Source organism: Triturus cristatus, chromosome 8 (genome assembly GCF_964204655.1).
Source record: "Triturus cristatus chromosome 8, aTriCri1.1, whole genome shotgun sequence".
Classification (NCBI taxonomy): Eukaryota; Metazoa; Chordata; class Amphibia; order Caudata; family Salamandridae; genus Triturus; species Triturus cristatus.
Genome location: NC_140591.1, coordinates 1,156,276,205 through 1,156,292,201, shown reverse-complemented (window position 1 = coordinate 1,156,292,201; position 15,997 = coordinate 1,156,276,205). Strand labels below are relative to the sequence as shown.

Sequence of the window (15,997 nt, the reverse complement as noted above, 5' to 3'; positions counted from 1 at the left end):
TTTTTCTTTCGACTCTGAGTTCTTCTTTCAAATAAAAGGCGTGGCGATGGGGTGTCCTTTCGCCCCTGAGCTAGCGGTGCTTTTCATGGGACTATATGAAAATAATTTCATTTATGAAAACAACCCCTTTTCGACTAACATTTCTAACTATATGAGATATATAGACGACATCTTTCTCATTTGGACTGGAACTGAACAACAATTGGATGAATTTGTAGGATGGCTCAATGAACGAACGAGAGACATCAAATTCAGCTGCACGGCTTCCAACAAATCAATAACATTCTTGGACGTTCAAGTAAAAAACCTATCAGGACAATTAGAAACCACACTCTTTAGGAAGCCAACCGATCGAAATAAGGCATTGCATTACACCAGCAATCACCCTCGGAGCCTAAAGCAGAATTTACCGTACGGACAGTTCCTACGGATCCGTAGGAATTGTTCTCAAAAAGAAGAATACTTTTTTCATGCCAACAAACTTAAAGACCGACTGCTTGAGAGAGGATACCCACGAAAACTACTCAAACATTCCCTAAAAAGAGCCTGGTGGACACCAAGGGAAACCCTATTGACAAGCAGAAAGAAGAAGACAGCGAATAGACCGGTTTGTGTGACAACATTCAGTCCCAATTCACATCAAATTCGCAAACTAGTCTTGTCAAATTGGCACCTGATCAAAGATCTCCATAATGACTTTTCCACACCACCCCTATTCGCGTTCAAAAAAGAAAAAAGCATAGCTAACTTCATCGTAAGAGCAGCTCTGCCTAAACCACAGCCCCCCACGTTGAGAGGACTATTAGCTTTGCCTCCAATCGTCGGGCATCACAGATGCGGATCCTGCATTTGCTGCGAACAAACTATAGAAGGCGATACATTCACCTTTAATAACATCTATTGGAAACATGATGCCTTTACTAATTGTAGGACGAAAAATGTGATTTACGCAGTCACATGCCCATGCCCTAAATTGTATATAGGCAAGACTACCCAGGAAGTGCGACAACGCATCATTCAACATAAGTCGAGGATCCGACGGAAAGTTGAAAATGCTCCACTAGTGAGTCATTGGAGCCTATTGAAACACCGTGAGGAAGATCTGAAGTGGACAGTTTTGTCCAAAATTGAGCAAGATCCACGTGGTGGTGACTTGGAAGGTCGCTTGAGTCAAAGAGAGTCATTTCTAATTATGAAATTTAACACAACGACCAACGGTCTTAATGAAATAGCTGAAATATATAGACCGCTCACGACTTGAATAGGATCAGTGGACTTCTCCCTGTGTATAAATTCACATTTCTGTATCTCACCAAAGGTATCTGCCTTTTGGGGGATTTTTCCAACAATATATTCGTTCAACAAAACATAAAATATTTTTTGACTAAGCGTTTGTAACATTGGTCCAATGGAAACTATATTTTTTCACATCAACAGTTCATCGCATAATTACGATCTAATCGTTTGCATTGATATTAATCCCTGTTTAATAAAGTTTTCAACATCATGGACTAGATGGGAACTACATTTCCCATTGCTCCCAAGAAAAGAACTACAATTCCCATGATGCTATGCGCATCACCTATCGTTAAGGATCTAATTCACTTCCTGGTCACTCAAGCAATCCCCGGTTGAGGTATACGGCTCCGTAGAATGGCGAGAAGAAGCAATCACCAGGTAGGCGATGATCTATTGAGTCCACGTTATGTGGAAGCTCAAATCGGCACATTAGTTCAACAGCGTTATTACACACGCAAGCTTCACCGCTTCGCTCTTTCCATTCACAGTCTTTGATGGCAGCGGATTATTAAAAGCCCGATTACGCCCAACAAAGGGGACACATGAACGCTAGACCAACTGACTATTTGGGAAGCATTTGAAATCGTAGGGTGAGCAACTCTCCTACTTACTGTCTTGTCCTTGTGCGTCTGTCCATTGTGTGTGTGAAGTATTTGACGAGTAGGTTTATTGTCATATTTCGTTGTTTTCAGCTCCAGGCACTAGCTGATTGAATAATCTTTTGGATATTAAGCAGGCTAAGACCACACGTGCATAAATATTCATAAGGTGGGTATGCCAGGCTGAGAATGGGGGCTGGCTCAAGTTCTGTAAATGCCAAATAAAAATTGAGAGTTATCATTTTTTATTCTTTTTTTTGATTTTCTTTTCAGAATTTATGGGTCCTGATGAGAACCTCATAATGTTAGAGGTTTGAAACGCGTAGGTCCTGATGAGAACCTCATAATGTTAGAGGTTTGAAACGCGTAGACCAGTCGACCAGTTGGTCCTTTACACACTCCACACAAAAAGTCCTGCCCTTGATGTTTTCTTCGGGTTCTAAGTGTTTAATAAGAAAATAATTGTCTTAAAAAGTTTGACACGGATAAATTATCTGTGTCCCAAAAGGGAGTAGTTGTTGAAGGGCCTTCTAGTTTAGTAGAGTATGAGTCAGCCTATTGGTATGAATGGTTTGGCCAAGTATGGTAGATGATTGGATGTTTAAATTGCCTAGGGTGCTGTTCATTGTATTGTATTGTCATTTATATTGTATATAGATGTTTGTATTTGTTACGTTTGTCTCCATCACACAATAAAAGAATGTGTAATAAATAAAAAACTTTTTGAATAATAGGCAATTTATAAAGCCCCATCTTTTGTGTTTCAATTCATGAAAGGGTATATAAAAAATTGTGTCATTTAAACTAAATCCAGGGAGGACTAGGTGTTTTGTTCTTTAGTATTTCCGGCTCAGTTCTGCTGGTTTTTTGAGCCAAAGCCCAGTTTTGGTTTGGTGCTTTATAACATAGGCATCGAGGAAGGCACGTTAGATGGGGCAATATAACCCGTGCGAAGGCAAGTGTGGCACGACATATTCACGGGGTGGTGTTACAGTGCACATGGGCTAGAGAGTGTCATAGCATAAGCACTAGATGGTGGAATACAACACAGAGGTGTGTGGCACTCGGCAGGCAATGGTGGGTGTAACACAGCATTGGGCTCAGCCAGGAGCACGCTGTGACTCTCAAGTGAGGTTTGTCTCCTTTCCAGAGAGTAAAATAAAAAGTATTACACATCCGGCGGTGGATGTGTGTTTTATTAACCGTGATGGGGTTTCTTGCATAGTTTGGTCGAATTGTTGTCGAATCCCCTTTGAATGGCTTGGTGTGCATGTGTATTAAATGTGCCCGTCAATAGCTACCCATGTTTGTATAAATAAACGACAAGGGTGTCTACTTGGAGCGTACCCACCAGCGGGGGCACCGGGATTAGGCACGGTATGGTGCCAGACATGTCAGAGCTTCACTAGCGGTGTGAATACATTCTACGTGGATTCATTGTATGCATAGTCGCCTTTTAATGAATATCACGCAAATCGTCATGGTGATAGGTACATACGGTTTGTCCAGCAACACAGCCCCCCTCCTAAAGAATACAAAAAAAAAAAAAAGGCCATGACCCGGGGGTTGGGGTCCCCGGGGCCGATTAAGGCCTTGGGAGGGCCAAATTAATTTTTTTCAACAAAAAAAATTAGGCTGCAGGCCCTGGGGATGGGGTCCCCAGGGCTAATAAATTAGAAAAAGAAAGGGGGCCACAAGACGGGCTTCACGGGCATCGCGCCGGATGCCATGCCCCCTCCTTGCAGCACTCTGCAAACGCGCCCCCTGGCCAGTTGTAAGTTGAGGAATTACTTCCCCTTCAATACTGAGGGTCCCTGAGGACCAACTAGCCCAACAGGTATCTCCAGTATGCGCCAGGGAGCTGCGTTGCAGACAGGTGTTCTGAGGCCACGCCACTTTTTACACCTCCATGCAACGCAGCTCTGTGGCGCTTACTGGAGGTACCTAGTGGGCTAGTTTGACCCTAGGGACCCTTAGGATTCAAGGGGACTTAATCTCTCAACTCAGAACGGCCACAGGGCGCATTTACACAGTGGTGAAGGGAGGGGACGGGGCCTGAGGTGACGTGTGCAAACATGCCCTGTGGCGCGTTTTTAAGTTGGGGAAATAATTCCCTTTCAATCCTGAGGGACCCTGGGGTCCAACTAGCCCACCAGGTGCTTCCAGTAAGCACCACTGCTCTGCGTTGCAGAGAGGTGGTGCAGGCCGTACCACTTTTTACACCTCTCTGCAACGCAGCTCTGTGGCGCTTACTGGAGGTACCTAGTGGTCTAGTTGGACCCTAGGGACCCTCAGGATTCAAGGGGACTTAATCTCCCAATTTAAAATGGCTACAGGGTGTGTTTACACAGTGGGGAAGGGAGGAGACGGGGCATGAGGTGACGCCCTGTGGTGCGTTTTAAGAGGTAGTTTTAATCCCCTGCCCTATTATATACTAGGGGCTTACAGAGGAGGTCATGCTGATCACAGGGGGACCCCAACGCATAGTGTGCCCTAGTGTATGTAGGTGTTTTCACTGTATTCTGAGTGTCTTTTAACATAGCACTGGCTCTAGGACTGCTTAGGCAGACTCAGTTACCACCAGTATCCGTCTGAAAAAGTTGAGGGTACAGGATGATTTTGCAACAAGGCTTCTTTCTGCTCTTCTGTTTGTTCTTTCTGCACGTTATATTTCTTCCTGCACTTTTCTTCGTCTTTGAGGACTTCTGTTGCTTCTTTCTGCATTTCTTATTTTTTTCTGTGCGTTTTTCCTTCTTTCTTCACATGTCCTATCTCTGTAGGCATAGTTAGAAACTAGCATTTAAAAAACCTTTGAAATTCACTGAAAAAACCATAGGTTTCAGGCACGTTATAGCTAGGAATTAGCATTTAAAAAACCTTAGAAATTCACTGAAAAAACCATAGGTTTCAGGGGCGATATAGTTAGCTGGACCTTTCAGTCGTACAAAACCATAGAAATTCCCCTGTTATAGTTAGTTCAGCTAACTATAACTCGCGCGCCCGCAATGCACTGCTGATGACATCACATATTACATCACTCATGACATGGTCAGTGACATCACTCATGACATCACTGATGACATCATCCTTGTGATAGAGTGGCAGACCTCCTCTCCCCCTAATATAACCTTTCATACACACATTCAAAAATAGAAATTAAAATTTTCAAAACAATGGACATACCAATACCAGTTACAACAACCTATTCAGTAATTGTAAGATCCACATACACATCCACTCATTCACCAACAGTCCTATACAGTCACTCATACATGCACTCACTCATCATATGTATTCATACACCTATACATTCTGTTACACAACGCCACTCAACCATAAAGTTACTCACACACGTAGTCACTCATGCTAATAAAGAATCAAACATCCGTTTACCTGCATATTCAGTTATACACACACCACCACACTTACATCTACAGAAACTTACACAAACTTAGTCTTTTAAACAATCCCTTATAGAAACACATACTTATTCATACAGGAACTCTTTCAATCTCTCACTCTCACATATACTCACTTATATACACCAATAGTCACATATACTAGTTTAAAACATATGTAGTTACTCATAGAGACACTATTGAGACAGTCATTCACTCACTAACACACCCATGCACACACTCATCCACCCATACAGTCCTGCACACATGCTGTCTTCAACACATACAAACAGTGAGTCACTCATTCATGCACCTATGCACTACGTAATACCCCCACCGACCCATACAGACATCAGACACTCATACTGATACTCAAAAAATCAACTAATAACCTATATAGACACTCATGTATCTACTCACCAACCCATGCAGCCACTTATACACAAAGTGAGAGACTGATACAGATATTTACATATTTAAACATTACTCACTAAGATACACTTAAACAGTCAGTAATACAATCAATTTTTCAAAAACAAATCATCCATTTAGACATTTATATACCCATTTATTTTTCCATCGACCTTGAGATATACATATATAAAACATATATAATTCTCAGAAAAACACACATTCACTGGATGATGTCATCAGTGATGTCATTTGAGATGTCATCAGTGATGTCATGAGTGATGTCACTGACCATGTCATGAGTGATGTAATATGTGATGTCATCAGCAGTGCATTGCGGACGCGCGAGTTATAGTTAGCTGAACTAACTATAACAGGGGAATTTCTATGGTTTTGTACGAGTGAAATGTCCAGCTAACTATATCGCTCCTGAAACCTATGGTTTTTTCAGTGAATTTCTATGGTCTTTTAAATGCTAATTCCTAGCTATAACGTGCCTGAAACCTATGGTTTTTTCAGTGAATATATATATATATATATATATATAGTGTGATTTTCACCTTAAAGTTGACCATAGTTAATGTAGGTCTCAGAGGTCTCAGAGGTCTCAGTTTAAATAGTTCACTCTAAAACTAAATATTATTTTGGCCGATGTACATTTTTTCCTCTCTTTCTCTTATTTCAGGAGCCACATTTCAAGATTATGATCTAATTAGAACTGTATTCCTATTGTTTCAGTGTATGTGTGAATATTTATTGGTATGCGTTCCATGGTGAGCTAAACAATGAACCGTTGCTCCTGCACATAAAACATTATTACCACAATGTATCATCCTATACGTGATATCTCTTAAAGGTGATGCAGCAGAACGTTTCGCTGTGTAATGGCTGGGAACAGAACTGACAGTGCGTTATCGTGGAATGTTTGATCCTGTTTGGTTCGGTTCATGGGAACTGTGGGTAATTAGTAATTTCACTTAAGATCTGCACTTTTAATTGTGCATAGCTGAATTAGATGAAGGTGCCCTTTCCACTCTCCTCAGAAGAGATTCTTCTTTTTTCCTGCCCAAAAGATTTAGGGACAGATTTACAAGCCCCTTGCGCATCTTTGCACCGCCATTGCGTCACTTTTTTTTACTCAACGATGGCGCAAACAATGTGCCCTATTTACAACGTGACGCATCTAGGGAGATGCGTCAGGTTGTAAAGCTCTACGTCACATTATACCTGCATCAGGTTTAATGTATGCAGGGGGGCGTTCCTATGCAGGAAAGCCTCGTAAAAGTGACGCAGTGAAATCTACTGCGTCACTTTTAGGACGCCACTGCTTCAAAACTTACGGCTGCTTGAAGCAGGCGCAAGGAGTGACGCAGTGTAGTGCGAATAGGCCACAAAATGCATTGCTGGAGTTGCGTCGTGCTTGCAACATGACTCCAGCAATACGTGACTTTTGCCCCAACAGATGCATCAGAATTTCTGACGCATCTGTCAATCCTTCCGCCATGGTGCGCCGTATTGTAAATATGGCGCATCCATGGTGGCACAAGAATTTTTTAGGGTGGCGCAAGGAAAGTGACGCATCTCTATAGATTCGTCACTTTCTTGTAAATCTGCCCCCCTGACTCCTGGGAAAATCCATTCTCACTTACTTGACTGAGTCTTTATTTGCTTCTTCCTTTTATAGGCTTTACCTGTAGACACCTTCTGCTTGATGCCTCCCCAACTTGCCTGACTTCTTAGGTAAGCATATTAGGGTACTTGCCTTCATGGAAAGCTGTGCCTGCTCCATTTTGTGCTGAAATTCATTTTTGTTGGCCTTAGGACTCTGTGCACTTCATCCCAGCTAACCAGTGCTAAAGTGCTTACACTCACCTCGCTAAACATGGTAATATTGACCTACAAATGACGGGAACATTTAATTTACTTATAGGTCCCTCATACAATGCTATACCATACACCCTGGACCTGTAAATTAAATACTATTAAGGGACCTGCACCACTTATTATGCCACCCACTTACGGAGCGCCTTAAACATGTCTCAGGCCTGCTATTTAATCCTGAATGTAATTTTAAACTGCCAATTCGACTTGGCAATATAGCCCCATTGCCAAGCCTTAAACTCCCCTTTCATTGCAAATAGGTCACGCATAAGGTAGGCCTTATGAGCCCCATTTATCTTTTACTTGTCCTGGCAGTGCAAAACACCTACATTGATTTTTTATTCCTGCAAGACTTACCCATCCCAGATAACATTGGGTTGCCTTATTACATTTAATAAGTGCTTACTTTTGATTGGGGACAGACAGCAGTTTATATCTATGAAATTGTAAATAAAAATCCTCTTCAATTGGTAAAACTGGATTTTAAATTACAATTTTGAAAATGCCACTTTTGAAAATTGACATTTTCTTGCTCCTAGCCAGTTGGTGCTTGTAGCCTTCCTCACATCACTTAACTCGGTGTAGTTGGCAGTTATGCTTTGTGAATTCCTCCTAGACAGTCATACAATAGAAGACTTAGTGGTGCCTGAATGGGGCATCTCCTGGCAGGATGGGGGCAGAGTTGAACCCAGCCACACTTGCAACTGAATAGGCTGTGCTCTGCCTTCACACAAAGGGATTGTCACCCCCACATTGTCTCTGCATCTACCTTGAAGCCAGGGCAGGGAGTCAAGAGATTCTAAGCACTTCAAATAGAAACATCTAGAAACTCCTCCCACATCAAAGAAGGCACCAGGTATAAGAATAGGGCCCTCAGAACCACTCTTCAGTTCATAAAGTTGGGTGATGGCTCCAGACTATCAAGAAAGCTGAATACAGACTAAGGCTTAAACCAAGGATCTATTTATGTCTGACCTGACACAATGGATTGATATGATCAAGTCTCATCCACTGCAATTGGGAAAGTTATCATTATCTCATCTTTCATATTCAGATGATGTGGTAATAATGAGCCTAACTAAGGTTGGTCTTTGAAGGTCATTAACAAAATTCACGGTTTATATAACAACCAAAGAACTAGAAATGAACCCATCAAAAGTAAAACAATGTTCATCAGCAATTGTCCAAGCACCAAGCAGAACATCTGGCTTGATGATAAACCAGTAGAGGAAGTAACCAGTTATAAATACTTGAGGTTTTACATGGATGACAGATTAAAACATCGAGAGCAGAAAAAGTATGTCTCAGAGAACTAGTGCATTAGCTTTCGTCTTTAGGACCCTGGCAAAACATCAGAAGGGGCGGTCCTACTAACCACTGCTTGCCGTGATAGTGGCAAAAACGCTGCCAACAATAACGTATGCCAGCATTGCTTTACATGGTAAAAATTCTGTACTTCTGAATAAACTGTTAGTTGCAACCTATTAAAAGGTCTTCCACATCCACCAGTCAGCATCATCAGCCCAGGTGTGACTTGAATTTGGTCTTATGAATAAAACACTAGGGAGAATGTATAACACAATAAAGCTCTTGTATTGATAGAAACAGTATACATTGTTCTCCCTACTCATTAAGGGCCCTATGGACAGAAATTGAAAACAAGAAAAAATCAGCATGTAATCAATATCTCCCAAAAACTTTAACATCTACCTACACGGCCGAGCTATGGAACAATAATCTCCCCTTTTCAACTTTCAAACAAAACAGCAAAATTCCATTTCTTGCTGCTCAACAAAAACATCTTCAGCCTTAGATTGCATTCCTGGATGATGATTAAAAATTATAAGACCCTTGCACCAAACCTTCCTTAAGTATGACTTTTTATGTAAATTTTAAAAGACTGCTTATTGCCCTATGCTTTGGAAAATTATCATTGATTGTGGACCAGCTAAGCTGGGTACATAAAGGGCCTACAATATGCCGACTTTGGGGCAGTAAAAAAGAGGACCTTATTAATTTAATCTGCATATGCCCCTAACTTAATAAAGCAGGAGTCACTTTATTAAGAAAAGCCCTAATTATCAGAGGAATAAGGACATAAAGACATGCAGAGCTGCTATACTGCAAGGACTAGATCCATCAGAGCTTCAAAGGAGATGCAAGCTCACAACATTTCTAAACCTTCACGACCAGGCTTTGAAAACCGAAATTCAATAGGAGCATTGACCATATCCTTTTATAATGAAGTGGTGACGTATTATGGTTTTAATGCTGGAAAAAACATAAAATCAATACGGAATTAAATCTGTATTGAATTAGTTAGCCAGAGGTATTATGCTTTACAGTGGAACAATTGTTCATTTAATCTTTCCAATCGTTATATATTCTATTTTCTTATGAATTCTTTTATAAAGTAAAAAGCATGTTGTTGAATTCGGAAACTAAATTAATTATGGATCAAATTTTTTAGATATTTATGAGTTATGACTGAAGTTTTATTTGACCTCCATTGAAGATGGTATTGGATTTTATTGTCTATGATCAGCAACTTTGTTGGCTGCACTGGAAGACTATCTATCATGAGGAGCAATGATGTATATTGCAGAATGTGCACATAGCCCTGCTCCGCAAACTTCAGACCGTCCAGAAAACCACGGTCAGACTCGTCCTTGGCATTCTATGACATGAACACATCACCCAGCACCTTTGAGACCTCCACTGGCCCCCCGTCGAGAAGAGAGTAACCTTCAAGCTGCTCACTCACACCTACAAATCCTTCCACAACACCGGATCCAAGACGTCAAAGAAAGAGTCTACTTCCACGTACCCAAGAGAGACCTCTGCTCCTCTGACCTCGCCGAAACCCTGTGCATCCGCAGAGCCAGAGCTGGGAAAGAGTCTTCTCCTACATCTCAGCAAAGACCTGGAACGAGCTCCTGATCAACATCAGATGCTCCCCCGCTCTGCACACCTTCAGGAAGAGCCTCAAGACCTAGCTCTTCGGCTGACTTGGAGGTGCTAAAAGTGCTCCAAATCTTGGGAACTTCTAGGCTAAAAACTGCTCTGAGTACCAAGGGAAGACCGGGGCAAGCCTGCTTCTCAATCCACCTGAGGGGCATCTTCGATCGACCTGACTTTGCAATAGTTCGTTACATTCTTCTCCACAGTATCAAATCCTGTTCAACAGTCCTTTGCTAAAAGGTACACAGGCCCCCCGGAACTCTCTTCTGCCACAGCCTCCTACCTCATCCCGCTGGAGATTTTTGACTTCCATAAAAGTGACTACGTTGGAATGTAGAAATCTAAAAATCTTCACCACTACTTCATCCAGTGGCTCCCCGATAACCGTGCTCCTGCCCCGCTGAACTTCACCTTCTCAGAACATCAAGTCTGAAGGTAAGCGCTGACCAGGCCCAATCCACTTTTTGTATTAAACCTGCGCTCTATCCTGGGTGGCCTTATTTTTTGACTGAGATCTTGGTCTTGCACGACTAGATGTCCGCAGTTAGAGCTTTGATCTTTAAGGAGCTAGTTTCTACTAAAGCCTTAAAAATCATAGCACCAGTTCGATTGATTGGATTTTTTTTTTGCTTTGGTGTCAAATGATGTATTAACATGTAGTCTCATTTTCTAAATTGGAGTGGTATTTTTCTTGAGTTGAGTTTTTACTTTCTTACTGTTGGTGTGTTGCATAAAAACTTTACACATTGCCTCTAAAGGTAAACTTGACTGCTTTTTGAGCCAAGCTGCCCATGGTTAAGCACAAGTTAATCTAGTGACTTTTTGTGGTTCACCCTGCCACGGATTGTGGCTGTTGCTTGACCTGGGCCAACATCTGAGTCAACCAACAACTCAATTTTTCACAAAAACCTTGAGCAGTCGTCTTTGTATTTGCTATTATTATTTGCATCATATTGCTTTATATTTTCATGTATTCACTACTGATTTTTGACAACATTAAATGATTTGAATTTGTATCCTTGCAAATCTGCTACTAAACCTTCATGGTTTGCAAATCTATTACCCTATGTTATCATTTTCAGGCCTAATTACTTCATTGTCATTGATGTATTGTTGAATAATTGAGTCATGCCTCAGTCTGGACTAAAGGTTCATTCGCTGGAGTGCAGTTTGTACTTGTGTTTGCACCAACAATCTGTACCGCTGCAAATCCCATCCACCCTGTAATCGTTCCCTTCCAGTGCACTTCCCATAAATCACTGGTGTCACAACCTACTTAGGTTGATTTACAGGAGTAAGTGCAGACCTCACTCTTTAGGAAACACAATTCTCGAGAAAATCGTCACCCCTAGAGACATGAGGGGGTATAAGGATTGGGGGTGAGACTGAAGACCAGCAGTAGGAAATAGCCCATGGTGTGCTGATACAGACCTTTCAATTGCTGAATCTGAGACCAACTTGGATTCCTTCTCTTGATTGCATCGATCATCATGAGTAAAATATCTATACCCTGGGCAATGTGTTCTTTACTGTTCCAAACACCATTGGTTTTGAAGAAGCTTTTGTCAATCTAAAATACAAAGCAACATTGGTATTATGTTTCCATATGACCAGTTCAGACACACATTTGGGGACACAATGTTCGACGAGGATTATATATGGAATGCGATGCCACTGCTGTGTTGATGATGGTGCTTACCTGCATCAAACCATAGGCGCTTCCTGTCGCACACCATTGATTTTCACCTTCAGCACTTGCACAGCCTCCACGAGAAATTATTCCAGCAATCAAGGCCGGATCTATGCAAAAATTGCGGCCAACTTCCAAAATCCCTGTTTTGTATCTGGCCATGTATTTTAAGTCAGATTCTGCCATCTTGTAGGATGCATTGACCCCTGCAGTGAAAATGGTAAAGTAGTAAAGATTATTGTTACCACTGTTTTTTGATCATTGACATTTTTCCCAGTCAAATATCCAGAGCCACAGGCAAAGCATCAAAACAGACATAGGCATTACCCTTTTATAGATGCTGCAACATCATTTGCTAACAGCATAACATCATAGTACAGCTGTAGGACTGCCTGCGCTTAAATAGTTTTTAGAAACATTCGCAAAGCAAAAGGGGTCCTTTGGAGACCCCTTCCAGTTTGAGAATGGGTTACAACCTCCTTGAAAATGCAAATGTGTTGTAACAACATTTCGGTAGCAAACCCTTCACATATTCCACTATCACTATTAGGTATAGACGCGCTTAACATGCCCCTTATTAATACCGAATTGCAAACCCATTTTGCAATTAGGTAATAGGTTACTGAATTGCAAAATAGGGCTTTGCATATGGAAAAATGCTTTTTTCCTGTCACAAATGGCCCGATTCTGTAGTTTGGGCCATTTGCGTCCTAAACAAAGCATCATACATCTGGCCCTTAGAAACATTGCTTACATAAACATGACAGAGATCATTCACAACGCAGCATGGGTGACTTAAAAATGTAGTAAAGTTGCCTTTTCTGCATGGTCACCTCAGATGTTTTGCTTTTTTTTAGTCTTATTTTTCCTTGTTATTGAACACTGTGCATCGTACCCCTGATAAACAGGAGTAGAGTGCTGGTGCTCCCCCTTTAAATATGGTTTAATTGGCTAATCGCTTATTGATATATTTAACTTGCTGACATGTTCCTAGTATATGGTGTACAAATGTGCTCTTGGAAGTTAAATGGCACCTGTGGACCGCAGCACCTATTTTGCTATCCATGCATTTGGCCTGTAAAAAATGGCTTCAGGCCTACCATGTGTAGACTTACTACAGCAGCCTGAAACCTGCTGTCAAACCTGTCAAAATGCCTGCTGTCAAACCTGTCAAAAATGTTTGACTCCGGGAAATCCCTGCTTTTAAATATTAATAAAGAGCAAACAACAAATGGTACAAAAGGAAGAAATAAGGAAATAACTTTGGTCAAGAGCACGCTAATTAACTCTATATCTAGTTTATTAATCTAGACAGATTTTATCAAAATATTTGGACTTTCCTGCAACAAAAAATGACAACGGACCTTGATGAAAGCAACAAAGCAAGAAATACAACATTACAAATATACATAAATTGAACATGTGCAGAACGTCACAAACATAGAAAGACTTAAACACACAAAAAAGTTAACCCCTAAACAAACATATAATTTTCTGTTAGTGTCCTCCTAATAATTTCAGGGCGAACCACTGGAAGGTAGTCCACAGAGCGCGCTGCGACTCAACAAATTATTGTCGGACTTTCTCAGCACACTCAACAGTGAATAACCACACTGTGCTTATTTTCAAGGACTCCTCCTTCAAAACCGGGTCTACGCAATTGCGTTTCGGCCATACAAACTCCTCGGCCTCCTCAGGACAGGGTTAATACAAAGAATGTACACACACTACAAAAAAGAAGTATATACACATATAAATATGAATATCAAAATAAATCTTCTAGCCTACAGATAAACTTAATCACAAGCAAAGTCGCAGCAGTTCTCCATGCCGCCCAGCGGGGAGCCTGTAGTCGGTGACCGTCACCAAGGGGCACAAAGGTGAACCAGGGACTTACATCTAAAAGTGATGCCCGAGGGGAATCAGTAAATATACAGCAAAGGGACTATAATTATATGACCACCAGCGTGTCAATTATCTAAGACTGGCGGAAGTAGTGTCACAACACAGACCCAGTGCACAGCCCACCGTTGCAGGTGGAGCCCCCACCACAAGGAGTGCAAGGACCTCAAGTGAACCCAATCTCACGTTCTCTCCCCCATAGCTAAAATACACCGTCAAAAGCACGCTGCTTGGTGCTACTAAAACGTGTCTCTAAGGTGTAAACAAACATATAAACAAACATATGGCACTCACAGGGGTAAGGTGGCCCAATGGACGCTCCAACATGCGGGTCATCCGGGTCCCCAGATACCCAGAAGGGTGCCGAACCTATCGACAAAGAAACCAAAGGCTAAACACACATGGCGGCGCAATTAATGTAAAAGAGGGGAATACACTATGGGGCACTGGGTCCAAGGGGCTTACCTTCCTGGCACAGGAAGTCCTCCCTGATCACGCTGGACGGCTTGTTTAAATTATTCCAATAGGATCGCTACCTACAGAGGCAAAAAGCCAAGAACCTTAGGGAACTCGTCGGGGGCAAAAAGAGCACAAGAGTCTAAAACCTGTTCAACTAACGTGACGACACTTACTTCGACAGTTATCCGACTAAGAAGTCCGGAACACACAGCCACTCCACTCGACAGTCCCTAAGGCGCCGGTCTGCGAGGGGCTGCGGGCTGCACCAGTTTCCTATATTACCGGCGCTGGTCGAGGGGAATGAACATAGAGAAAGGAGACCACTAGTAAGGGAAACGTGTCGGCCATCTTAACACGGAGTTAATCTACACTCATGATACTCTCTGACTCCGAGGAGTGAATCAAAGGATGGAACATAGGGTCCAACTAGACAGGGGGTGCATCTCTGCTGACGCTACCATCGACCTCTAGGGTATGAATCACAAGACAACATAAGATCGTCAGGGATAGAAATGAAACCCAGGTTTAACACAATCACAGGACTAGCAAGAGAAGGGGGTTGCCCATACTGTGCACAGGATCAATTACTGGAGACAAGACCAAATAATCAATATCTAGTGGTCGACATCCCACATGGCACCACCACCGCAAACTACTCCCCATGGGCAACACAGGCGACCGCTCAGACAATGCTTGATCAATGAACAATCTATTAATACAAAACAAATAGATAAAAACGTGACTAAAATGTGTAACGGGAAATGTAATAGGGCATTCGCACTAGTCTGGACCTGGTAATACAAGGCCCAAAACCCTATACTAAGTACAGTATCGAGAGGACAGAGATACGGGACAACGGTACTTATATCAACGCCCAGATCTCATCGCGGTCGTTTAAACCTAATCTGGATGTATGATAACGTTCAATCATTCGTGCCTCAAGATGATTAAGCTTATTTTGTAGTACTGTTTTAGTGAGTGCTTTCACCACCACTAACACAGTCCAGTAAAGGTCATCTTCGTTGTGATTCATTTCAATGAAATGTTGTACCATAGGAGCCCCTATGGTTCCACAACGTATACGGGATTTGTGTTGTAAAATCCTCATCTTTACGGCCTGAGTCGTCTGTCCAATGTATGTTTTTTCGCATGGACATGTGACTGCATACACCACATTTTTGGTGTTGCAATTAGAAAAACTAAGCTGTGAATGCACTACTTTATTGATTTCCACACACTTAGAGTTTTTTGTTTGCATGCATACCCCGCACCCATTGCACCGGAAATGTCCGATGAGGGCCGGGAGGCCCATCATTCCTCTTAGATCAGTGGGTACCATGGAAAGGCGGGTGGCTTTAACTAGATGATTTCTAAGATTCTTCCCTCTGCGGAACGCA

General features: G+C 42.0%; 1 protein-coding gene across 1 annotated transcript in view; it reads right to left on the bottom strand.

Moving 5' to 3' along the window:
• Positions 1-12,437, bottom strand: part of LOC146805534 (lysozyme g-like) — a 250,488-nt gene extending 238,051 nt beyond the window's left edge. The window contains exons 1-2 of the mRNA XM_085620522.1: positions 12,249-12,437; positions 11,981-12,119 (exon numbers count right to left, since the gene is read on the bottom strand). Coding sequence (XP_085476648.1) covers positions 11,981-12,119; positions 12,249-12,425 — 316 coding nt within the window. The 5' untranslated portion in view covers positions 12,426-12,437. The remainder of the gene's footprint in view (positions 1-11,980; positions 12,120-12,248) is intronic.
• Positions 12,438-15,997: the final 3,560 nt, after the last annotated feature.